Raw genomic sequence first — 26,016 nt, 5'->3', positions numbered from 1 at the left:
TGTGGGCAGCCTCTTGGGTTTTTTTCTGCCTCTTTCGCTGCCTCCATATCTTTGTCCTTTGCCTCCATTTCTTTGTCCTTTACCTCCATAGCTCTCCTGTGGGCAGCTTCTAGGGCTTTTTCTGCCTCTTTCACTGCCTCCAGTCTGATTAATTCCAATTTGTGTTGTGTCTTGGTTTCTGCCATCTTTGCCTCTCTGGTTTTAACTAACTTTACACCCAAGAGAGAGAAATAAAAGAAACAAACAAAAAAACCTTGGCTTGTAAAATTTTGCTGTGCTGTAATATGATACCTATATTCTCTGATAGTGATTGTCAGCCTACAGAAAAATCCTAACACCTTTGTCTCCAGGCAAATAGACAGAAAACTCCTCTAGTTGCTCTTAGGTAAAAAAAAAAAAAAAAAACTTCTTCAGGTCTGTGAAGACTAATGAATTTCCCTGCAGGAGGTTAACTGCCCTGCTTTTAGGTAGAGAAAACTCCAGCTCAAAAAAGACAATTCCCTTTTGTCTCTGCTCTGGCTCCCAAGCAGAGACAAAAAAAAACCCAACAACTCTAACTGCTTTCAGTTTAAAACCTGGTTTCAAGCAGCCCAAAGGAAAAAAATATTTCCTTTTAAAATCTGTGCTTCTGGTTCAAAAAATCTCAAATTGATCTCAAAATGATTTCAAGTTAATCCCACCGCTCTGCCACCATGTCAAGGTTCCTTCCCCACTCTGAACTCTAGGGTACAGATGTGGGGACCTGCATGAAAACCCCCTAAGCTTATTTTTACCAGCTTAGGTTAAAATTTCCCCATGGTACAAACTATTTTACCTTTTGCTCTTGGACTTTTTTTGGTGCCACCACCAAGCGTGTAACAAATATATAACAGGGAAAGAGCCCGCTTGGAAATGTCTTTCCCCGCAAAATCCTCCCCAAACCCTACACCCCCTTTCCTGGGGAAGGCTTGATAAAAATCCTCACCATTTACATAGGTGAACACAGACCCAAACCCTTACATCTTAAAAACAATGAAAAAAGCAATCAGGTTCTTAAAAGAAGAATTTTAATTGAACAAAAAGTAAAAGAATCACCTCTGTAAAATCAGGATGGTAAATACCTTACAGTGTAATCAGATTCAAAACATAGAGAATCCCTCTAGGCAAAACCTTAAGTTACAATAAGACACAAAAACAGGAATATCCAATCCATTCAGCACAGCTTATTTTCTCAGCCATTTAAAGAAATCAGAATCTAACGCATCTCTAGCTAGATTACTTACTATGTTCTAAGATTCCATTCCTGTTCTGTCCCCGGAAAAACCATCACACAGACAGAGAGAGCCTTTGTTTCTCCCCTGCTCCAGCTTTGAAAGTATCTTGTCTCCTCATTGGTCATTGTGATCAGTTGCCAGCAAGGTTATCCTAGCTTCTTAACCCTTTACAGGTGAAAGGGTCTTTCCTCTGGCCAGGAGGGATTTTAAAGGTGTTTACCCTTCCCTTGATATTTATGACAGTCCCTGTGGGACAGCACACCTGGTAGTTCTGTGCGTGTCCAGTGGATCGGGGCTGGATGCTCCAGGGGGACACTCAGAGAACACAGGGGGTCAGGGGCTACCTCTCACTAACTGGCCCACACAGGCTGAGGCCTGTGGGGCCCAGGCAGGCAGTGCTTGTGAGGGTGGAGGCTGGTGGTTTTGAGGAGCTGATCCACACTAGCCCCAGACAAAAATGCTTAGGTGGTGGGGGACTTTAGCACGAGAAAGTTAGGAAAAACTAACAGAAGGACAATACGGGGTTTTTTTGGCAACTGAATCACATTCTTGACCCATATTCAATTTGTCATCCACTGTAGCTCCTGATCCCTTCCAGCCGTATGACCACCTAGCCAGTTATACCCCAGTCTGTAGCCCTGCCTTTGATTTTTCCTTCCTAAGTGCGGCACTTGGCCCGCGTCTTTATGGAATTTCATGTCGTTCATTTCAGACCAATTGTCCCATGTGTCAAGATCACCTTGAATTCAAATCCTGCCCTCCACATAGCTGAGAAGAAACCAGCCACCACTGAGAGCTGGAATGGCCTAGCAAGGCAGCGTGAGGATGGGTGTGATATAAACACCTAGCTAACTAGTTAGAGCTATCTATGGACTAAGCTCTGTCCAGCTATCCAACCATGTCCCCTCTCTACACTCCCTGTGTCTGGTTACCCTATAAGCTCTGTCTCGAGCTCTATGTGCTTTATCTCTATCTCTTTATAGGTGAGGATGGTAGAGATGCCACTAGCCAAGGCTGCCGGACACTTTCTATTTTAAGACCTTGGTTTCAGTTGCCTGTAACTTTGCCGAACTGTAACCGCTGGGGCTGAAATTTCCAGGCCGGGTGTCTGCCTCCATCCAAAGTTTTGGGGAAAGTTTCTCTAAAATGGGTCAACAGTTGCTGAGAATAAGGCTAGGAGGGGGAATGACTTTGTTTTGCCATGTGTCATGGTTACAGGGCTCTCACTGCTCCTCTGACACTGTCTCTGGGTGCGTCCCATTACATGCCATTAGCAGGCACACACAGCCTGCCCTTCCTTTCACTGGCTGGGAGTGGGAGGGACAGCTCTGGGTTTCCACTCACCAGAGGGGCCTGGCACTTTGCTCTAGCTCTTCCCCAAGGTGGATCCCAGCTGATCTCTCATGGCCTGGTCATTCACCTCACAGGAACCTGCCCCCCAGTATCCTGGCTGACATGTCCAGCATCATATCCTTGGGAACTTGTACATTTCATGGCCTTTCTGGAACCTTTTGCCCTGGAAGATCCCAAAGCCCTTTATGGAGCGAGGGGAGCTGCTGGTGCCAGCTGCTCAGCCAGGGACATGGTAGGCAACTGTCAGAAGAAGGCGGAAGAGGGATTTCCCCATGGGGTTCCCCACCTGGTAACCTCCCCTGGACATGTGGGCTACAGGGCTGGGTGCACCCTCAGTGCAGCCCTGCAGGCATCATCCCCATTACCTCCCATGGGGTGGAGTCATGCCCTTGGCCTGCTCTCAGACCGAGCCCCCAACGGCTGGGTAAGTTTCCATTGGGCTGCTGTGAGTTGGCCACTCCAATTCTCTGGCGAGTGCCAAGGAGAAGGCACTTCCCACTGTACCCACTGCTGGTGGGGTTTGGGTTGCCTGGGGCACCGGGAGGGCAGCACCCCAAATTCTAATGGGAATGATACAGCGGTTACTGAGCTCAGCCCACTGGAAACACCCGACCCGCCGGGTAGTCTCAGAAATGCCAGCTGCCATTGCTCCTGTTCTTATTGCAGGCGGCCTGCCTTGGGCATCCTGAATCTCTCCCCCAGCTCACAGGGCCCCGGGGCTCCTGGACAAAGCGCAGCCGGCCAGAGCGCACCGCCCCAGCCAGGCATTAGTCACAGGCAGGGAGAGGGGATTGACAGAACGTCACTGGAGCAGATCTGGGCACCGAGCCTGGCAGTTCTGACGGCCAGAGCCAGCTCTGCTCCGCCTCCTGGCAGGTCTCGGACTGTCCTGCTGCTGAGATAACCTCAGCCATGGATCTTAGCCCTGCCAGTGCCCCTCAAACCCAACCCCCAGCCCCCTGCTAGCCCAGCCCTGGGCTTCTCCTTTCCCCACCACAGCTCTGCTGCTGTAGCTCACCCTGGAGAACAGACTCGAGCGCAGACCTGTTTGTCTCTGATGTTTTCCCTGCCTCCCTCGCTCTCTGCATCTCTCTCCGCACAGCGTGACGGCCTGGATGCTCCCGCCTCAATTTTTATTTCAGGCTCTGGCTTTGGTCACTGGATGCCCTGGGCGTGGCTGAGGAATCTTGGTTCGTCTCCCTTGAAATATTTTTGGAGGGGACAGTTGGTGCAAGGGTGGAGCCCTGGGCAGGTTCCCTGGACCCTTGGCCAGGGCCTGGACCCTCAGCACGGGTGAGGGACATTGGGGTACACCGGGACTAAGGTTTGTACTTGGGGTCCATATTTTTGAGCTTACCCTGCGGGCAACCTGCTTGGACAAGAACCAGGTGTGGGGTCACGCTGATGACGTGGATGTTGGCCAAGGTGGGGTGAGAGCCCTGGACGAAGATGGGGGGCAAAGATGGAGGGGCTTCACAGCCATGGCGGGAATAACTCTTTGGGTGGTAGAGACATGGCTGGTACATAAAAACCCACAACCCCCTTGCATCTAGAAGAGTTGAGCGAAGAGCTGGAATTGCCTTGGCTAGGCAGAGCTCATGACAAAGGCCAGTTGTCTGGCCCGGGACAAGTAGACTGAACGGCAGAGCAAAGCAGCAGCTGGATTCAGCCATAGCCCAACAGGGTTCGGTGGGGGAACCGCCATGGGAGAGCCATGGCGCGTACTACAGCGGGAGCAGAGGAGTTGACGGCAGCCATCCATGGCAGCCTAGCGACTCCCGTGAGGCCTCCCTGTCCTAGCTGCTGGAACCGCGATTGCTGGGCAGGTGATAGACCCCCAGAGCTGCTCATGGGCCAGAGGTTCTGATTTTCCTGAACTCCCAGAAACTCAAATTATGAGTGAAGAAGTTGGGGAGCCATGAGCTGAGGGCGGGGGCAGAACAAACTGCGTTCAGGGTCCAACTGTTGGGACTGTGGCTGATGCGCCCTGAGGTACACAATGGTGGATGGAGTTAAACTGTAAATATACGTCCCCAGTTCAACCCAGCCCTTCCCTTCCCTTTGCTGCCCCCAGCAAAGTTCATTTCTTCAAACCTCTGCAATGGAGAGTGGGTAGAGACTTGCCTGGCAAAGGTGCCCAGAGTTGTTACAGGTTTCCAGATGACTGGGGGCAGAGAGAGGAAGGGCTCGACCTCGACCTGGCCCTGGTAGCTGCCGATGCCGCTGGCAGAAGGGTGGCACATACAGCAAAACTGTAACGTGCTTCCTTGAGTCCAAATGGAACAGGCTAAAGCAGGTTACCTCACCTAAACCAAGCTCCTTGCATCTCGGACCAGCACCGCTGGGCCCCCTCTTGCTGAATCACTGCCCCTTTGCTTCAGCGGTGAAGGATACAGGGGCATCCATTTACCTTCTCCTTCTACCCACCAAAAGTTTGTTTGGCCTGAAAGTCAGGAGCACGTTCCCCTCCCGCCGTGGTTTATTCTCCAGCATGATGACCCCATAGCTTTGTGTTACCTTCGTATGTCCATGGGGCATGCATGAGGCTGGATTACAAAGTTTAATTGACGTCAACTGAGGTGGACTGACAAATGTACGTCCTACATCTGGCAGAAACTTGTCTGCTGACCCTGCCTTTATTCAGACTTGAAAACGTGTTTTCCATATGCACATATGCGCGTAGCTCCTCACCTCATGACAGGGCCTACATTTCACACAGATATCAATACCGTGTGCTCCTGGGATGCATTTGAAGCATTACAAGACACTATTTGTGGCTAAATACCATGACAGCGGTGTGTTAGGTGCAACGAGTTTGTCCGGCCTGTTAGAAGTTACTGACACAGGGCACTGAACCCGCTGCCAGCAGGTACCGATGGGCCTGGGTGTCACACAGTCATTGGAAGTTTTCAGGAGTGGGTTCGACCAATGTCCCTTCTTAGAATCTGTGGGCAACAGCTGCCCCGCTGTGGAGTGGTTTGTGGTTGACATGTCTGGGCCACGCTACAGCCCTGTCACCGCATTCATCACCCACAGATTGGGCTGGGGGGGGACTGTTCAGATCAGATCCCGGACGACTAGAAAAGGTCTAATGTAGTGCCCATCTTTTAAAAAGGGAAGAAGGAGGATCCTGGGAACTACAGGCCAGTCAGCCTCACCTCAGTCCCCGGAAAAATCATGGAGCAGATCCTCAAGGAATCAATCCTGAAGCACTTACACAAGAGGAAAGTGATCAGGAACAGTCAGCATGGATTCACCAAGGGAAGGTCATGCCTGACTAATCTAATCACCTTCTATGATGAGATTACTAGTTCTGTGGATGAAGGGAAAGCAGTGGATGTATTGTTTCTTGACTTTAGCAGTATTCTTGTCAGCAAGTTAAAGAAGTATGGGCTGGATGAATGCACTATAAGGTGGGTAGAAAGTTGGCTAGATTGTCAGGCTCAACGGGTAGTGATCAATGGCTCCATGTCTAGTTGGCAGCTGGTATCAAGTGGAGTGCCCCAAGGGTGGGTCCTGGGGCCGGTTTTGTTCAATATCTTCATAAATGATCTGGAGGATGGTGTGGATTGCACTCTCAGCAAATTTGCGGATGATACTAAACTAGGAGGAGTGGTAGATATGCTGGAGGGCAGGGATAGGATCCAGAGGGACCTAGACAAATTGGAGGATTGGGCCAAAAGAAATCTGATGAGGTTCAATAAGGATAAGTGCAGGGTCCTGCACTTAGGACGGAAGAATCCAATGCACTGCTACAGACTAGGGACCGAATGGCTAGGCAGCAGTTCTGCGTAAAAGGACCTAGGGGTGACAGTGGATGAGAAGCTGGATATGAGTCAACAGTGTGCCCTTGTTGCCAAGAAGGCCAATGGCATTTTGGGATGTATAAGTAGGGACATTGCCAGCAGATCGAGGGACATGATCATCCCCCTCTATTCGACATTGGTGAGGCCTCATCTGGAGTACTGTGTCCAGTTTTGGGCCCCACACTACAAGAAGGATGTGGATAAATTGGAAAGAGTCCAGCGAAGGGCAACAAAAATGATTAGGGGTCTGGAACACATGACTTATGAGGAGAGGCTGAAGAAACTGGGATTGTTTAGACTGCAGAAGAGAAGAGTGAGGGGGGATTTGATAGCGGCTTTCAACTACCTGAGAGGTGGTTCCAAAGAGGGTGGATCTAGACTGTTCTCAATGGTAGAAGAGGACAGAACAAGGAGTAATGGTCTCAAGAAGCAGTGGGGGAGGTTTAGGTTGGATATTAGGCAAAACATTTTCACTAGGAGGGTGGGGAAACACTGGAATGCGTTACCTAGGGAGGTGGTGGAATCTCCTTCCTTAGAAGTTTTTAAGGTCAGGCTTGACAAAGCCCTGGCTGGGATGATTTAACTGGGAATTGGTCCTGCTTTGAGCAGGGGGTTGGACTAGATGACCTCCTGAGGTCCCTTCCAACCCTGATATTCTATGATTCTATGACTCTGTGATCAGGTGGGCCTTATCAGACTGCTCGTCAATGCCGTCCTCCTCCTCCCCTTGGCTGGCGGTGCCCTCGGCCCGGTTCTTATCCTTCTGGGCGATCTTCTTACCAACTCCCCATCCCACGCCCCCACCCATGCACCCCCCAGCCACGGCACCCGCCCCAGCACCAATGGCCACTGCCTCAGCAATGCCGAGCGCCGCAGCTTCAGCAGCAATGGCACCAGCGGCAATTCCCGCCGCAGCACCTCCACCCACCGGTGCCAGGACCAGCCCCCCCACCCCAACGCCCGCTGCAATGGCAAATGTCTTGAAGCGCTTCCTGTAGGTCTCCAGGAAGCTCTCGGCCTCCCGCATCAGCTTCTTCTCCAGCTCCGTCAGCAGGGCCTCTTTCTTCTGCCTCAGCTCCACCTCCAGCTCCATCCCCAGGGCCTCTTTCTTCAGCAGCATGTCTGTCTGGCACTGCCGCAGCAAGTCCCCACGCCGCTCTGCGAACTGCTCGGCCATCTTGCCCGGCCTCACCTTCAGGCATTTAAGTGGGTTCCTGGAGTCGGTGTCCTGCAGTAGCAGGGAGAGGAGACAGCCAAGAGTATTAGATGTGGCAAGTGCTGCATAGACCCTGTGAAGAAGTGGGGCTGTTCTTAATGTTTCCTCTGAATATTGTGGGGGGTGCCTCAGTTTCCACTAGGGAGTTCTTAAGTATCTAGGCGGTGGGATAAGGGTGTATGATCATTGCAGAGCCCTAGAGGGCAGGTGTGTGCAGGGGTCTGGACACAGAGAATGGCCGACACCCTGTTTCCTGGCCACTGATGGCCTGGGCCCTTCCCCCCTGCAAGGTGAGAGCTGAAGGGTTAGAGAACAAAGGAATCAGGTGCCCACCTGGCCTGGGAAAGGGACAAAGCCCAGAGGAAGAGGGGGCTGGAGGGCTTTTCAGTTTGGGGCTCGCTGGGGACATGCAGTGAAGTGCAGATGGGGATGTCTGGCTCACTGCCCCCCAGAATGGACCCGGCTGAGGGGTCCTGTTCTCTGCACCTACAAGCTCTGTGTTAGACCATGTTCCTGTCATCTAATAAACCTTCTGTTTTACTGGCTGGCTGAGAGTCACATCTGACTGTGGAATTGGGGGGGCAGGACCCTCTGGCTTCCCCAGGACCCGGCATGGGGGGACTCGCTGTGGGAAGCTCACGGAGGGGCAGAGAGGATGCTGAATGCTCTGAGGTCAGACCCAGGAAGGTGGAAGCTGTGTGAGCTGTGTGTCCTGCAGACAGGCTGCTCACAGAAAGGAGACTTCCCCAGAGTCCTGACTGGCTTCATAGGGAGCAGTTCCAGAGCATCGCCCAGGGACTCCGTGACAACTGGTGGCAGCGGTGGGATGTACTGCACCCCGTGGATGGCGCTTTCTGCAATAAGTGACTGGGGAGCAGTAAAACGAAGTGGGATTGACGAGGACCAGGCCTGCTGAAGGCTCAGAGAGGAGCGGTTTCGGGGGGCGGTTAACCCCTGGGAGTGTGTGACCAGCGAGAAGGACTGTGCAGTAATGGGGTCCCCCTGGGGACTGCGCGGAGCAGTCTCAGGGGCAGAGGAGCCTGCGGCTTGGCCCTGGGAGAGAGAAGGACTTTTGCAGTAACAGGGTTCCCCTGGGGATTGCAGCGAGCAGTCCAAGAGGCAAAGGAGTCTGCAGCTCGACCCTGGCAAAGAGGTGGTGACCTCGAGAAGGGCTGGCACACTAGGGGTTCTCCCTGGAAACCCTGGGGAGCTGAGAGCACACAGGCCTGTGAGTCCACAACAACTTGGGAAGAGTGGAGTGATGGCCTGTCATCATCTCCTTCAGAAGGACATTGTAATCCTGTGCAGAAAGAGAGGTTGAGCGTTGGAAAGTTCACCAAAGCACAGTTCATCATGCAGCTGGAAGAGGATGACCGCTCTAAGGGACAGATTCCTGACCCAAATGGGGCTATAGCAGAATCTGGGAGCAGCTGGAGTGGTAGCCAGGCATCCCCAAGACTCCTGTCCCTGACCAGATGAGGGTCTTCATGATTGGGTTCCCCACCGGGGGATTGGAGATGGACGGGATTGGAGCTGAGTCCGAGAGAGCAAGAGGACTGTGGGAGACAGCGAGAGCCCGACAATGAGCTGCAGAAGCAGCAGCAGCATGAACTGGCGGTGGGGGAGCGGAGAGGCCTAGGGGACCTCCCCGGGGTGAGTGGGGATAGACCCCGGGGGGCCAGCTCCGCAGGGAACCTTGAGACTAAATTGCTGCCCCTGGTTAAGGAGGTGAGGGGATGTGGATGCCCACCTCACTGCCTTTGAGCAGGCTGGCGATTTGAACCAGGGGGACCCTGCGGAAAAGCCCCGGTGTCTAGCTCCCTTGCTGGGTCCCAAGGCCATAGACTCTGTCAGCCAGATGGGTGGGGAGGTGGACAGGCTCCCACTCCTGGTCCCAACCTATCTGTCTGTGTGGAGTTTCCTGGGGCCAGGCCCCTCGGACCCCCAGTGGGAGCGGGAGGTGATGGTCAATGGGGAGACATTCCTGGGGTGGCGAGATCCTGGGACAGAGAGAACTGGTGTCAGGCCCTGGGTGGTGCAGCCTCAGATGCCGAGGGCCTGTGTGAGCTGGGTGAGGGTCCCAGGGACGAAGCCCCTCGCCCTGCCTATGGCCCAGATCCCTGTGCAGACCCAGGAGGGGTCGGGCTGGCTGGCCGTTGGGGTTCCCCAGGATACGAGCTGTGAGACCCTGTTGTGGGGTGACTGTGTCTCTTTGGACAGGATCCAGGCCTTGCTCCAGTAACGGCCAAGGGTTTGAATTTGAATCCAGGGAACCAATCGGTGGAGAGGGAAATGGTCAGTGAAAATGCAGATGACCTGGTTGGCAGCAGGGAGGAGCGGCTAGGCTCAGGCTACCTGCCTGCCTGTAACCAGACCCCTGGGGCTGGGTGGGACAGAGAGATGCTCCCTGCCCCCTTGCACACCGGAGAGGGGGCTCACGCTGGCTCTGATGCTGTGAGGAAAGCAGGGAGCTCGCTGCCTACCCCACTGGGACAGCAAGGGCAGCGCTGAGCACAGGGGGAGCTGAGACCCCAGCTGAGGGGGGGGAGACACAGGCAGGGCAGGGGATCTGTGGGGAGTGGCAAGGTGCTTGGTAAGGAGCCTGGATGAGCCTAGGCAGCCTTGTGAGCTGATGGCTGTGTCTAGTCAGCAGGGCGGGAAGGTGAGGAGACTGGAAGATGAGAGTCCCTGGACCTTACCTGTCAGCTGGGTGGAGAATTGGGACAGTGAAGGAAACGTGTCTGTGTCTGCCAGGGGTATTGACTTGCCTATGGAGGGAGCTACCCTGGTCTCCAAGCAGTTGTCTGTGACTATCCTTGTGTGCTGGGACAAGGGGAATGAGATCCCAAGCTGTGTGTCTGGGAAAGGAGAAAGTGTGTCCGGCTCTTCTTTGTCTGTGGAGCAGACAGAAGGGGCCTTTCAGCCTGTGATGGTTGAGGGTCGTGCAGTTGTCTCAGAGCTGGTTCTGGATTCAGCTAAAGCCCAGGAGGGGAAGGGTCCTAAGTTTGTGTCTGCTCGGGAGAATGGCCCTGTAACTAGGTCGCATCCAGTTAGTGTCTATGTAAAATCCCAGAGACCAGACAATTCTGGTGCTTGTATTTTGCCCGTTGCTAGTGTGTGGCTGGGAAAGGGTGTCGCAACTCTGTGTAATCAGGGTGAGATCCTAGCCAGGGCACAAGGAGAGCAGAAAGATGATTTGACTGTGTTACCTACTGAGGGTGTGGAAACCTGTAGCAAGAAGGAAAAGATTCCTGAACTTGTGTGTGGCAAAGGGAAGGAGAATGCTTCTGACCTTTTATCTAGGGAGTCTGTAAGTTTGCCTGAAAGAGGATTGTGTAGGAATCCGCCGGATGCGCCAGAGGTGATTCTGGATGTAAGGGAGACCCAGAAAGAGTCTGTTGTTGCTCAGGAAAGTGTTCCTCTAGAGCAAGCCCTAGGTGAAGAGGGTAAGGGCAGAATTTCTGTGAAGGGTGAATTGTTGCATAGAAAAGCCCTAGGGAAAGGAATCCTCATGGAGTCTTTGCAAGCAGTTTACTGCAACTGAAGCGTGTGAAAGTGATTTAATCAAGAAAGTTTCAGTTCCTAACAGCCAGAAATTTTCTGTTGTGAATATGGCCCAGGTCAAGATGGGGGCTCTTAACCAAGAGAGCCCGAATTGCAGGCCTCCAGACTGGAGCGCTGGGAGAAGACCCGATCCCAGTTTGATGCCCGGGGGTTTTGGGGTGGCAAAAGTGCACGGGCCACATAAACCTTCCCACATGCGGCATGAGAGTACTATTGACCACCGCAACCTAAGGGAGAGCATGAAACTGGAAGGACCTGGTGTAACTCCCACCAAGGAATGGGAGAGATGCTGGGGCATCCACTGGAATGTTGGTGGCTTCGAACTTCCCCAGGTCACCAGCTGAAGTGACCCCACTCAGTTCGATCTCGAAGGGGGGAGAGATGTGACGAAGTGGGACTGTTCTTAATGTTTCCTCTGAATAGTGTGTGGGTGCCTCAGTTTCCCCCATGCAGTTCTTAAGTCTCTAGGTGGCGGGATAAGGGTGTATGATCATTGCAGAGCCCTAGAGGGCAGGTGTGTGCAGGGGTCTGGACACAGAGAATGGCCGACACCCTGTTTCCTGGCAACTGATGGCCTGGGCCCTTCCCCACCTGCAAGGTGAGAGCTGAAGGGTTGGAGAACAAAGGAATCAGGTGACCACCTGGCCCAGGAAAGGAACAAAGCCCAGAGGAGGAGGGGCTGGAGGGAGTTTCAGTTTGGGGCTGGCTGGGGACATGCAGTGAAGTGCAGATGGGGAAGTCTGGCTCACTGCCCCCCAGAATGGACCCGGCTGAGGGGTCCCGTTCTCTGCACCTACAAGCTCTGTGTTAGACCATGTTCCTGTCATCTAATAAACCTTCTGTTTTACTGGCTGGCTGAGAGTCACATCTGACTGCGGAGTTGGGGGGGCAGGTCCCCCTGGCTTCCCCAGGACCCGGCATGGGGGGACTCGCTGTGGGAAGCTCACGGAGGGGCAGAGAGGGTGCTGAATGCTCTGAGGTCAGACCCAGGAAGGTGGAAGCTGGGTGAGCTGTGTGTCCTGAAGACAGGCTGCTCCCCGAGAGGAGACTTCCCCAGAGTCTTGCCTGGCTGCATAGGGAGCAGTTCCCGAGCATCGCCCGGGGACTCCGTGACAGAACCCGACCAAGATGGGGGCCTTGTTGTACAAACACCCTCCAACTGAGATCAGGGCTGCCATCGTGCCAGGATCCCACAACTCAAATTGGACCCCCCGTCATGCCAGCTGCTACACAGACCAACCCCCCAAGTCAGATCGGGGCCCCAGGTGTGCGAGGTGCTGCACACCCCTCTCCCCATGACTGAGACTGGGCCCCAATTATCCTGGGTGAGGCACAGTTCTCTGGACTGAGATCGGGGCTGCCATCATGCCAGGTGCTGGCCAGAACCCCCAAAACTGAGTTGGGCCCCCCCCCAAGGTTTGGGATTGGAGTCTCTCATCTCTTCAGCCACCCTGGGAGCTGGAAATGTGAACTCCCACCTCATCCCCAAAGCCCACAGCCCGGGGGGCTGCCCAGGATGGTTCCCTGAGGTTCCCCTGGTGGGAGGCACAGCCCTCCCGCCCCAGATTCACCTTCTCCTTCAGAAACTCAGCGTGGGCTGCGCGGGCCCTGGCCAGGGCTCTCTGGTTCGTGTGATGCTGATAGTGCCTTCGGTAGGTCTCCAGGAAGGTCTTGGCCTCCCGAGTCAGCTCTGCCTCTAGGGCTGTCAGCAGCGTCTCCTCCTTCAGCTCCTTCAGCTCCTTCTGGCACCGCTTCAGCAGTGACCTGCGCTGCTCCATGAACTGCTTCGCCATTGCGCTCGGATCCACCGTCAGACAGTCGTCCATGCACCGGGACAGGCCGTCCTGCGTTGGGCCAGAGAGGAGGGGACAACAGTGGGGTGCAAGGGGCTAGAAGGGGCGGGTGCGCGACCCTGTCTCACCAATAGACCCTCTGGCTACTGCACAGCAACTTCCTCCACCCTCCTGACGAAGATCCAGGCCACTGCTGTGCCGGGGTTGCAGTCTCCCATCTCCGCAGCCCCCTGAAAGCGGATATGCGGTCTCCTCTCCTGCCACAAAGCCCGTAAACCATGGAGTTGGCTGGGATGTTTCCCTGGGGTTTCCCTGGCTGGGGGCTCAGCGACACCCCTGGACTCACCTTCTCCTTCAGAAACACAGCGTGGTCTGCGCGGGCCCTGTCCAGGACTCTCTGGTTGTGGAAGGTGATGGCCATCTGTGCCGGGAGGACAAGGCTGGGGTGAGCCACAGTTTATGGGGCCTCGACTCCACCTAGGGGCTGCCCCTTCCACCGCAGCAACCTCATGGAACAAAGCGAGATCGCCAGCCCGTGTGGAAGCTGCTTGGGGCTGCTGGTGCCACTTTTCAATTCGATCCCCGCAGCAGCCCGGCCTCGGCTCCCTTCCTTGCTCCGACCTGCACTATGCCCTTGTGGCACTTTCCTGTAGCCGAGGACTTTGAAAACCCCTGTCCCAGCCGAGCTCGGCCTGAGGCTCATGCCCGAGAGAGCATCAGTGACAGCGGCTCTCGTAGGTCTGTTGGGATTTCGGGTTTTTTTATTGATTTCCAGGAGGCAGGTGAATCTCAACTCTCGTTTGGGGTTGAGGGCTGGGTTAAATCTTCTTGTGGACTCTGGAACAGTCTCTGCTGTGCAGCTGTTGTGGAGTAGTTATTCTGTTCTAGCTGGGCCGGTCTATTTTCCCCAGGCAGAGAAGCTTCCCTCATCCAATTCTCCTCACGTAGCTCCTATCGCAGCCCATCTGAGGCTGACGCCCAAGAGAACTTGACAGACAATGTCAAAGGGTCTGTCTACCCTGGGTCCTGCCCGGCTGCGGGGGAAGGCGGCGTGACTCGGATGTGGAGGGCTCGGTGGGGGCTGTGCTGGGACACTGCCCGGCTGGCAGATCAGAGCGAAGGAGCCAGGGCAGAAGTTCTGCTCAGCCGGCCCGATTCCCAGCTCCCCAGAGGCCCCGTGACGCCGGGTGGAAAGGTCCGTGCTGCCAGCCCCAGCACAGGGGGTGGGCTGGGGGCATGGCTGGAGCACGCTGTGCCATGGTTATGCCCCACTCCCCAGAGAGGCCAGCGAACAGAGCCCCTGAATCCACCTTGTCCTGCCCCTTTCCCCTGCCACTGCATGTGCCTCCCATGATGCACCAGGGCCATGATACATGCACCAGGAGAGGAGATGTTGGTGCATCGTGGGAAACGTGGTTCATGAGATGCCTGAATCTCCTCTCTACCTCCAGCACTCAGGTCCGTCTACACCTCCCATGGTGGCCTGCAGCTTTGATGCACTGCACCCTCACCAGGAAAGGATACCATGGTGCTTGGTGGGAGATGTAGTTGGGTTGCCCTAACTTCTCATTTTCCTTTGTGGGCTGGTCTCATGGGAGGTGTGGTGCAAGCTGTGAGACCAACCCGCAGAGGAGAATGATTATCTCTTGCGGAGAGGAGTGATGGTGTCTGGTACCTGCAGTGCATCATGGGATGTGTAGTTCCACCAGGTGCCCAACCCGTAGAGGAGAATGGAGAGCGTGAGGCACAAGACCTACAATTCCCAAGAGCTGTGGCAATGGCCTTTCCACACAAGAGATATTTTGGGGGTTTGCTGGAAACTCCAAGTTTTCTGCAGGAAAAACACCCCCATTTTCAGACCTGCTCTAAAAAACTCCTCTCATTTAAACACCAACAGGAGCTGCCTGGGGAAAAACAGGGTTTGGTGCTATGGGTCTCAAGGATTGGAGACGTGTCTGTAGGTGGGATGAACACTCTAGCACCAGCAGCTCTCCAGGCTAGTGAAATTCTTCTACCCTGGAGTCCAAGAAAATAAGATTTCACCCAGACTCTTTCCCAGTCACCTCCCGTAGCATGGACCCAGATCCCAACATTGCCCCAACCTTGACATGGAGGGGTGAGGGGACACACCCCATGATCAGGTCAGAGACAGAGACGGTACCTGACAGGGAGAGGAGAAGACAGAGCGATGGTTCTTCATCACATCAGATAAATTCTGCAAAGGAACCAAAAGAAATCATCACGTCACAGACCCCACAGGGCTTAGAAAGGCTGGGAACATGGGGACAGCTCGCCTGGAGCTGAGATGCAACCACCTCTGGGGTGGGGCAGCTGGAGAATTGGGGGTATTGGGGTCATCACTGACTGCAAGGAGAGAGCATCCCCTTCCTGCTCCCTCCAGCACAGCTGGCCAGTCCCCACCTTTATCTTGGCAGCGAGCTGTTTCCCAGTGAGCATCTCCCCATGCTGATCCATCCGGACATGTTGACCCGCCGTGCTCACCAGGGCGATGACGTAGTCCCTCAGGCTCTCCCGGAAATCCTTATCCATGTCTGCAAAGGGGAGAGAGATGGATGATGGTGGAGGAATACAGGGCCTGTCTGATCCCCCTTCTCTCTACCTGCTGCGCATGGGCATGATCAGTGCCCCAGTCACATTGCTCTGCACAGGGCAGGGGGCTTAGAGCTGCTGTCCTGGGTCCGTTACCTCTCAGCCTTCCCTCGCTCCCCATCGTGATCCCTCTGCCAGGGAAGGGCATCAGGTAACAGCAGCTGCTGCTTCTGTTCAGCGCTTCCAGGGCCTTGGGGTGTTTGCAAGGGGACCTCGCCTCCAGCTTCTGCCGAGACAGGGGCAATGGTTACATTGACACACAAACACCTGTGTTAACATTAGCCAGACCTGCCAGGCAGTCAGAGAGGGTCTGGAGGGGCCCGGCCTCGTTTGCGGTAGACGTTGGAAGGGGGCAGTGAACAAGGCAGGGGATGGCAGGAAGCGAAAGGAGTGTCCGTCAGTCCCAGTCTTCCCGCTCCAAGCCCCTGTCTCCCCACCCCAGGTCCCAGTCTCTGCAGACAACTTGTCCCACCCTGCTCCTTTCACTCCCCCTGGCCAGGTTTTTCTCCTCTCCCCTTTGCAATCAAGCTGCTTCCTCCTCCACGCTGCCTGGGCTCATTGAGCATAGGGCAGCGACAGGTGCCCGGCCTGGAGCAGCAATTGCAGGGAAAGTCCAGCTTTGCATCTGCAGCCCCCGGCTGGAGGTTTTTCCGTGCGGGTGGATTCTTTGGAGACGTCAGCGGCTAAACTCACGCCCAGTGTTTCTCAGCGTTGTTGTGCTGGTGACCCCCTTTGGCCTTAAAAGACAATCTGGACCCCTGTACTTCAAAAAAAATGGTACTTCCACCTTCAACTCGGGCTTCAGCTTCAGCTCCGGCTGCCGTGGGCTGAAGCCGATGCCTGAGTCCCAGACATCCAGGGCTGAAGCATGTAATTTAGCTTTGCAGGGTCCCCTATGGTGCAGGGCCCTGGACAAATATTCTGCTTGCCACACCCTAACTCCAGCCCTGCACTTGTGACCCCCCCATCACACAACCTCCCTGCGGTCCCACCTCCCCCATGTTGGAAACACTGGAGCCATCATCCCTTCGAGGGGAAAGGCCCCATGTCCCATTCCTCCATTCTCTGAGTCCCACAGTCACCTTTCGGACGTGTTTCAGATGCTGCTTCCCACCGTCTGTTCCAAGGACCGGGGAGCTGCTCCAATCCCGCACCAGCAGGTCTAGATGCTGCAGGGGAGACAGGAGGGGAGTGAGGGTCTCTGGGGGTGGGGGGATGCTGGGTTGGGGAGAAGGTTGATGTCTGGAGGGAAGACCTCAGCCCCTAGGGAATGGGGCAGGGGGTGCATGGGGCAGGAGCAGGCTGTGGAGTCGGGGAGGGGTCTTCAGCATATGCTCAAAGTCCCCAGCCATTTGGTAGCATCGTCATCAGCCAGGTGGAGAGCCAGTAGCCCACCCTCGAAGACCGTGGGCACTCGTCAAGGATATGCGACATAGGCTGAAGTTGACCACAGCTACATCCCTGGTCATCAGAGAAACCCCATCTGAAGAGACGGGCTGCACAATTGCCCTGTCCTGTTAGGAACCAGCCCAGGTGCCTCGGCAGCTCGAAATGTGGTGGACCAATGGTGGGGTCAGTGATTAATGACGGTCATCGCTGACCACTCGTTGCACCGAGGCGATTGCACTGTCATGTCCTGTAGTGGCAGAAATGACCCTGAAGGGCGTCTACAAGACAGGGGGGCTGGCAGGGAGCTGAAGAGGCCTGCGTACAAAGGCAGGTCGCTGTTCTCACGGATCTTGGCCAGCGGCATGACGGAGGCCCCCTCACGGTGAATACGGGGGGATGCTGTGTTTATAAGTATTGTCAGCCACAGCAGCGGAGTTACCCATAATGTCCCTATCCCAATGCCCGCAGGGGAGGGGGTGCCATGTCGGGATACATGGGGCAGGGCGGGTGATGATGGCGGAAGCCGTCTCACCTGAATGGGCTCCAGTTCGTACACTTTTCCCACCTCTTCGGCCACACGCACAAACATCTGTAGAGCAAAGAGAAGGGGGGCGGGGGATGAGTCTGGGGCATGGGAGGCATTTACACTGCGGGGTCATCCTGCAGGTGAACAGAAAGGGGCCTGATCGCTGCCCCCCCATCCCCATCTGAGCCGCTCTCTGCGCCCATCGCAGAGAGCGAGGCCCAGCGAGTGCAAAACGAAGCTGGAGAGAGATGGAGATATTTTCCACGGGGTGGAAAGAGAAGTGAGAGGCACCCGGCCAAGAGGGTGGTGGGGGCGGCTGTGGGATCCTGTGCCCCACAGAGGAGCCAGTCTTGCTCCAGGGTTCCCTCCTTCACTCCAGGGCGCCCCGTGGAGGTGGGGGGGCGTCAGTGAGCCCAATGTGAGGTCTTTTCCCTGAGGGGTTCCTGAGATGAACCCTCCAACCCACAGAGGCCCATTGCCTCCGGCTGACAGACGCCACCAGCACTGTTTGCCCAGCCCCGGGGGTGACACCACGGCTCTGCTCACGCCTCGAACAATCTCGGCCACGTGGCGATTACTCGAGCTCTCCCTGGACTGCTCTAGCTCCACGTTAACCAGGTTTCTGCCCCCCACTGGACCCAGGGCCGTGTGGACAGATAAAAACCCTCCCAGAGCCAACCCCTCCCCCGCACAGAGAGTCCCCCCTGGGGTGCAGTAAAGGGGCAGGACACGCAGTATGTCGCAGGTGGCAGAGATGTCACTAAGGGTGTGACGGCCAGGGGCTTGACCCGGCGGGGCTGGGGCTGGGTAAGAGCAGAGCAGATCAGGGGGCAGAGCAATCGCCCAAGGCCTTGGCCCCAGCAGACTTCCCACTGACTGTGGAGGGGCTGGAGGGGAGGGCGGGGTCCTAACTTTGACCCAGGGGCCCACGCCGGACACCTGGAAGCAGACAGCCAGGCTGGGCTAAGGGTGACAGTGCTGAATCCAGAATCCCACGTGACCGTGGGAGAGTCGGTTTCTTTATCTGGGCCTCAGTTTCCCCACAGGAGCTATGGGGAAGGATAATAACCCTGTGGGGCTAATGGGAGAACCTGGCCCAGCCATGTTCTGTGTCAGGCTGCCTGGCCTCACCTCCAGGTATTCAAGATCCGCATCGTTCACCTTATTCGAAATATTCAGTATCTGCAAATAGTCAGGAGACAGACAGAGCTACAGCAACGAGCAGGGACGGCTGCCCCAGGCCCCTTCCCAGCCACATCACCCGCCCCGAGCACAGCGCTCCCTAGTGCCACAGGGAGCATCGGGGCCGGCCCTGCCTGCCAGGGGAGAGCGCCCCCTACTGAGCCCCTGCCCCGCTCCCTGCAGCACAGCGCCCCCTAGCGCTTCATGGGGTATTGGGGCCAGCCCGGACTGCTGGGGGAAATGTCCCCTGCTGAGCCCCCAAACTGCTCTGCAGCACAGCGCCCCCCCCCCCGGGGACCCCCCAACCTGATAGGAGCTGAGCAGCATGGAGAAGGCGGAGAGTTTGATGCTGGTCTCCTTCTCCACTGCAATGTCCATGGAGCCCTCGGTGTCCACCAGCAGCACGGCCACCTGGGGGCCAAGAGGGAGAGCCCCAGGTCAGCTCCCGGCTTTGTCCAGCCACCCACGGCCCCTCTGCCCCCAGAGCCTGCCCCCTGCTCCACACCCATGGCCCCTGGCATCTCATTTCTGCCCACCCCAGTGTTAGCTCCCTCCTCTAGCGCCTCTCCATTCCCCCCCGTTATGTCTCCATCAGGTTCCCCTGGGGCCTCCTTCCCCATGTCTCCATCCTTCCCTATTACCCCATTGCCTGTGTTCCCAGCCCATTCCCCCATTTCCCTTCTCCTAGTGTCCCCATGTCTCCTTCCCCCTTTCCTATGCACCCCCAGTGCCCCCACTCACCTTCCCACCCTGGGTGGGAACCCAGAAGGGCTGACTCCACGCCCACACCCCATTGGTGACTCGCTCCTCGTCCGCACGCCACTCGAACCCCTCCAGGATCTCATCCTCCTGGCCCATCCACGACCCGTCCCTCGCGTCCTGCCGGAAAGGAACATGGAGGGAGAGGGGTCAGTGCAGGGTGGAGGAGAAGAGTGACTGGTCCCCGCACACTCCAGACTGTAAGGCCTGGGAGGGGACTGGGGGTTAATTTACTAGGGTGGGGCGGGGAGGAACACAGGGCGATGGGCGTGCTCAGATTCTGACAGATAAACAGTCAGAGACACACAGACACGCTGCATTCCAGACAGACACACAGACAGAAAGACAGACATGCTCGGGTTCAGACAGATAGACAGACAGACAGACAATATTACCAGACAGAGTTCCAGGCAGACAGGCTGACCGACATGCAATGAGGTGTGTGTACTCACACACACGTGTGCAACTCTGAGCCCTCCAGCAGGGGGCAGGATGGGGCCGCTCACACCCCATCTCACTCCTGTTCCCGTTCACACTCACCGGGCTCCGGAGCCGGCGCAGCAGGTAGTTCAGCAGGAAGGATTTGCCCCAGCGCTGCTCCCCAACGATGGACACCACGCAGACGGGGGCATCCCCCACCCCACCCTGCTCCAGGCAGCGGCTCAGGGCCTCCTCGTCCAGAATCAGATTCTCTTCCTCATCCAGATGCGCCAGCTGCACCGGGCGCTCCGGCTCCGGCTGAGCCCCTGGCCCCTGCTGCAGGGTAAGAGCAGGGTCAGAGTTGTGACCCCACCCCTGAGCCAGCCAGTCCCCTGCTCCCAGCTGGATCAGAGCCCTGTGCCCCATTCTACCCCTGAGTCAGCCAGTGCCCTGCCCTGGGGCTGGATCAGAGGCAGCACGCCCTGGAGTGGATCTTCAGTGGGATTCTACCTGTCCCTGGAAAAGAGCGAAGGTGAGACAAGACGCTGATGATCAACAGGTGGCTCAGGCAGTGGCGCTAAGGTGGGCGTGGGGATGTTCGGCCACGGGGAGACGTTCATGGACAGAGGACTGGTCTCCTGGGACGGACGCCACCTGAACAGGGTGGGGGATAGACTTCCGGGGTGGAGGTTGGCACAGCTGATGAAAAGGGCTTTAAACTAGGAACTCTGGGAGATGCTCATGGAACCTCCAGGACTGATTCTCACACCGAGCGGGAGGCAGGAGGAGAGGGTAGGAGCAACGGAGAAAGGAACGACAGAGGGCAGGAGAAGAGATGAGAAGAGGAACGATAGTGCCAAGAGCACCGACGCTGAGAGTCAGGTGGCCGATACCGGCAGCAAAGCCAAGTGGAAGCAGTGAGGTGTCTGCCCAGCAACGCGATGAGCCCGGGTGACAAAAGGGAAGGAACTAAAACTACGGGTGTGGGACAGGAAACCAGACACATGGTGCAGTAGCAGCCATGACCGGGGTATAGGGAAGAAAGACAAAAGGCAGAGGTTGCGGAGTAGCGTTGTGTGTTAATGAAGAGGTGGAGTGGAAAGAAATGAGAAGGGATGAAATGGGTGAAACAGAATCTTTTTGGGTCAAGATCACTGTGGGGAAGAAAGGTACCAGAGGCTCCCCTGGGAGAGTGTCTTGGGTCTGCTACAGACCTCCAGGATTCGGTTTGGATATGGATAGAGACCCCTTTCATAGCTTAAATGAAATAAATACCACTGAGAATTGTGTGATCATGGGACACTTTAATTTTCCGGACAGAGATTGGAGAAGTGCTGCTCATCATGGCAGGGCCCAGATAATCCTGGAGGTGAGACAGCTGAGAGATTTTTTCATCAGTGACGAAAGCAACAAGAGGTGATGCCAGTTTAGATTTGGTATTGGTAAGTAGCGAGGACCGCACTAAAGAACTGGCTGTAAAGGACAGCCTTGGTTCAAGTGGCCATGAGCTAATTCCGTTTAACTAAATGGAAGGATAAACCAAAACAGGTCGGCAGCTGGGGATCCTGGATTTCAAAAGGGCAAGCTGCAAAAAAATAAGGGAATTAGGCAGGGAAGTGACCTGGCCTGCAAAGCTGAAGGATCTGGATGTGGATGGGGTTTGTCAAAGATGCAGGAACTCTCTGGAGTCTGCATCCAGGAAAAAGCCCATAGGGAAGGGTTGCTGAGCAAACTGGGTGAACCAGGATTTCAAAGAGGTGATTAAGAGAAAGCAGAAAGCCTCCGAGGAATGGAAACTGGGAGGAATCCATGTCAGGATAAAATGAGAACTGCCAAAGGCCAAGCAGAATTTGAACTTGCAAAAAAATTAAAACCAACAGAAAAAAGTTCTTTAGCCTCATAAAGAAAAAGAAAACAAGGAAAGAAGAAATGGGACTGCTAAGAGCTGAGGATGGGGTGGAGATAAAAGATACAGGCTGCATGGGCCAACACCTAAAGATATGGGCATGGCCTCAGTTTTTAAGAAGCATAAGGAGAAGCTTGTGGCCAGACAGCTAATGAGAACAAGAATATGGGAGTAGAAATTGTCACTGAATTGGCTGAAACGGAAACCAGAGTCAAACAACTTAATGGGTGCAAACTGGGGGGCCAGGATCATCTCCATCCTCGAATATTAAAGAAATTAGCACATGAAATTGCAAGCCCAATAGCAAGGATTTCTAATTAATCTGCAAAAGTCAGGGGTAATATCTAGGGTCCTACCAAATTCACAGCCATGAAAAATGCCTCCCAGATGGTGAAATCTGGTCTTCACCTGGGAAATCTGTTATTTTGTGTGCTTTTACCCTAAACTATACAGATTTCATGGGGAAAACAGCATTTCCCAAATTGGGAGTCCTGACCAAAAAGGGAGTTGCAGGGGGAGGAGCGGGGCGGCAAGGTTATTTTCGGTGGGTCACACTATTGCCACCCTTAATTCTGCACTGCCTCCAGAGCTGGGCGGCTGGAGAGCGGCGGCTGGTGGCTGGGATCCCAGCTCTGAAGGCGGCATCCCGCCAGCAGCAGCGTGGAAGTAGGGGTGGCAATCCCGTACCAGGCCACCCTTATTCTGCGCTCCTGCTGGCGGTGGCTGTGCCTTCAGAGCTGGGATCCCGGCCAGCAGCCGCCGTTCTCCAGCCGCCCGGCTCTGGAGGCTTCTCGACTGAGCTTGATAAGTTTATGGAGGGGATGGTCTGATGAGACTGCCTACGATGGCATGTAGCCCAAATGCGAGTGCCAGTAGCAAATATCCCGCAACGGGCGGTGATGGGACACTAGATGGGAAGGGCTCTGTGTTACTAGAGACACCCAGGTGTCCGGCTGGTGGGTCTTGCCCACATGCTGAGGGTCTAATTGATTGTCATATTTGGGGTTGGGAAGGAATTTTCCCCCAGGTTTCTGCCAGTCTGACCTGGGGGTTTTTCGCCTTCCTCTGCAGCATGGGGCACGGGTCATTTGCAGGTTTGACCTGGTGTAAATGTGGATTCTCTGTAACTTGAAGTCCTTAAACCATGACTGGAGGACGTCAGTGACTAGCCAGAGGTTCTGGGTCTATTACAGGAGAGGGTGAGTGGGGTTCTTTGCCCTGCAATGTGCAGGAGGTCAGACTAGATGATCATGATGGTCCCTTCTGGCCTACCAGTCTGAGTCTGTGAGTCCATTTCCTCACCCTTCTGAGACAGCCAGTCCCCACTCTGGGGCCAGATCAGGGCTGGCACCCTCTAAAGGGGAAAGTCCCCATGTCCCATTCCCTGCTCCCCTGAGCCAGGCAGTCCCTGCCCTGGGGCTGGATTGGACCCAGCATCCCCTACAAGAGAAAGCTCCTTTTCCCCTTATCCGGCCCGTCTAGTCTCACCGGCTCCGGCTCTTCCTGCTGAGGCTTGGTGATTTTCTCCACCAGGTTTCTGACTCGTGTGTCTGGGATCATCCTATTCCTGGAGCAGGAAGCCCGGCACTCCGGGCAGCGGTGCCCCTGGGCTGAGACCTCGCTCCAGTGAGTCGAGAGGCAGCCCCGGCAGAAGTTGTGGCCGCACTCGATGGAGACGGGGTCGCTGAACACGTCCCAGCAGATGGAGCAGGTGACGTCCTCCCAGAGTTGCTCCATCCCCCTGACCCCACAGGCCTGGGGAGATCCACTGGGTTAGCAGCCAGCACATGGGAACACCGGGGCTAAGATGCTACCTCAGAGGGGCTGGGAGCCAGGACTCCTGGGCTCTATTGTTAGTTTTCACCACTCGGCTGGGTAAGTTTCCATTCAGCTGTTGTGCGCTGGCCACTCCCATTTTGGGGTAGGGCTGGCAAGTGTCTCTCTGCTTCTGGGGTTTTGGGATTCCTGGGGGCCCTGGGAGTTCAGGGAATGATACAGCCATTGCTGCCCCCCCACCTCCCAGTTCAGCCCGCTAGAAGCACCCGACCCACCAGGATGTGGGTTCAGCTGTGGGGTGAGATTGTACGAGCCGGCCAAGGGGCCTTGGAAATGCCAGCTGCAGTTTGGTCCAGTTCTTATTAGAGGGGGGCTGTTTTGGGCCTCCTGAATCCACCCCCCACCCCTGCTTACAGGGCACTGGGGCTTCTGGATAAATGGCATCTGGCCAGAGCAAACCATGCCAGTGCCCCTGATGTCTGACCCACAGCCTCTGCTAGCCCAGCCCTGCCCCCCCACCCCATCTCTGCCGGTGCCCCTCACTCCCGACCTGCAGCCCCCTGCTAGCCCAGCCCTGCCCCCCAGCTCTGCCGGTGCCCCTCACTCCCGACCCCTAGCCCCCTGTGAGCCCAGCCCTGCCCCCCCTCAGCCCTGCCGGTGCCCCTCACTCCCGACCCGCAGCCCCCACCTAGCCCAGCCCTGGGCTCCCTCTTCCCACAGCTCTTCCCCTGTAGCTCACCCTGGTGAGCAGACTCCAGCGCAGACCCTGCGGTTAATTCAATTTCTCCGGTTGTCTCTGGGTGTCCCCCACCGCCTCCCTGGCTCTCTGCGTGTCTGGCTCTGCACAGAGCCCGGCTGGCCGCTCCCTGCTCAGTTCCACTTTCACTCTCTAGTTTTGTAACCCGGAGCCATGAGCGAGGCCGGGCTCTTGGGGCGGCTCCCTAGACCGGTTTGGTTCTGCAGACCCCCAGTAGCACTGGACGGCGAACGGATCTGAGTCCTGGCACCAGTTCCCTTGACCCAGAGGGGAAAATGGGCACAGTTCAAGGAACAAGGGGCCCCACCCAAAGGCCCCCGGGAGACTAGAAACAACCATCTATGGGGCTGGAAGGAAAGTTCACAGTCTGCTCCTCACATGTCCCAGGCCTCCTGCCCAGGCCCTGGTTGCGCTGCAGTCTTACCACGGGTCAGACCTTTGCTCTGGCGGTGCCCACACGCCCTCAGGCTTAGGCACCCGCCGGCAGCCCCCCATCAGCTCCTCTCCCTCCTCCCAGTGCCTCCTGCCTCCCAGCAGCTCCCCCTGCCACGGATCAGCTGTTCCGTGGCACTGGGGGGAGGCGCGAGGGCCCAGCGCACTCAGGGGAAGGGGCAGGAAGAAGGGGCAGGGGCAGAGCAGGAGTGGGAAAAAGCAGGGCAGGGATGGGACATTGGGGGAAGGGGTGGAGTGGGGGTGGGGCATGGGCAGAGCCCCCCTTGGCAGATTAGAAATTCGGCACCTATGCCCTCAGGCTCTAGGGGGGCAAGAACCCTTCTCCCCAGCATTGGTCCGCCTGGTGGGTTCATGTCCTCCGAGTATGGCCAGTGAGGCCTCTCATCAGGCGACGTCTCCCTGCCCAGCCCCCCACCACCCCGCTCTCCCCAGCCACTCACCAGGCTCAGCTGCAGTGTTACATGGGGCACGGCCAGCGTCCGGTATCCTGACTCTGGCCCCACGGCTCCTCCTGCAGGTCGACCCTGAATCCCTGGTCTCCGCTGTCCCAGCTCCCGGCTCTGCACAGCCACAGCTCAGCCTCCAGCCCAGCTCAGGCTGCTGCTTTCCCCTTAACTCTGCCCTCTTCTGGCTCAGGCAGCTCCAGCTCACACAGAGAACAGGCCTCTGGGCTCCTGACTCCCTCATTGGCCCGCCTGCCCTGTCAATCAGGCTGAGTGGGAGCTTTGGCCTCTCCCCATTGGTACTTTCTCTTCAATCCTTCCCCTTTCTTTTGGGACAGGGACAGCTAAAACCCTCACTAAGTTTGGCACATGGGCCAAGCCTGGGCACATTCCCTGGACTCTTGCCCAGGGCCTCTCCCCTCAGCACTGGTGTATCGGGGGTTGACCAGGGGAAGGGAAAATTGGTGACACCCCCAGAACTCCTTACACAGCTGGAACCACCCACTGGAGACCCCCAAACAAGGCGCTACTCACAGCACCTTGCACCTGTCCTCACTGCCCGGCTCCAAGCTCAGATGAGCTGCAAAACAGGCAGTGAGGGGGTGGGGCAGAAATTTCCCATCCAAGTGGTTTCTGGACTGGAAACCGGGATTTTTCCAGACTGTGACATTCGCCTCCCGAACGTATCAGAAAACAGTGACCGTTGGAACGACGAGTCGAAGTCCCGGCACGTGTCTGTTGGGAAACGCGGCCGTGGCAAGGCCTGGCACAGTTTGGCAGAATCCAATTTTTACTTGTTTTATAATTCTG

At 56.2% G+C, this 26,016-nt stretch overlaps 2 protein-coding genes across 3 annotated transcripts in view; both read right to left on the bottom strand.

Annotated features, from left to right (window-relative positions):
• The window catches only part of LOC144265861 (prostasin-like), a 363,252-nt gene that overhangs the window by 163,059 nt on the left and 174,177 nt on the right, over window positions 1-26,016 (bottom strand).
• Window positions 5,205-24,529, bottom strand: LOC144266912 (RING finger protein 112-like). 2 transcript variants are annotated; one of them, XM_077820488.1, is made up of 14 exons: window positions 24,293-24,529; window positions 23,266-23,532; window positions 19,992-20,207; window positions 19,434-19,571; window positions 18,999-19,103; window positions 18,642-18,692; window positions 17,517-17,573; window positions 16,678-16,764; window positions 15,692-15,821; window positions 15,407-15,537; window positions 15,147-15,200; window positions 13,332-13,406; window positions 12,764-13,036; window positions 5,205-7,640 (listed from the first exon to the last, which is right to left on the bottom strand). In XM_077820488.1, the coding sequence occupies exons 2-14, from the start codon at window positions 23,512-23,514 to the stop codon at window positions 7,077-7,079; spliced, it is 2,130 nt and encodes a 709-aa protein (XP_077676614.1). In that variant the 5' UTR covers window positions 23,515-23,532; window positions 24,293-24,529; the 3' UTR covers window positions 5,205-7,076. The 2 variants fall into 2 exon arrangements, with proteins under 2 accessions (XP_077676614.1, XP_077676615.1); XM_077820489.1 differs by lacking the exon at window positions 19,992-20,207 and having other exon boundaries at window positions 24,293-24,528.

This window comes from Eretmochelys imbricata, chromosome 6, assembly GCF_965152235.1.
Source record: "Eretmochelys imbricata isolate rEreImb1 chromosome 6, rEreImb1.hap1, whole genome shotgun sequence".
NCBI lineage: Eukaryota > Metazoa > Chordata > Testudines > Cheloniidae > Eretmochelys > Eretmochelys imbricata.
The sequence above is the reverse complement of the archived record's forward strand: the minus strand, read 5'-3'. Positions and strand labels throughout refer to the sequence as shown.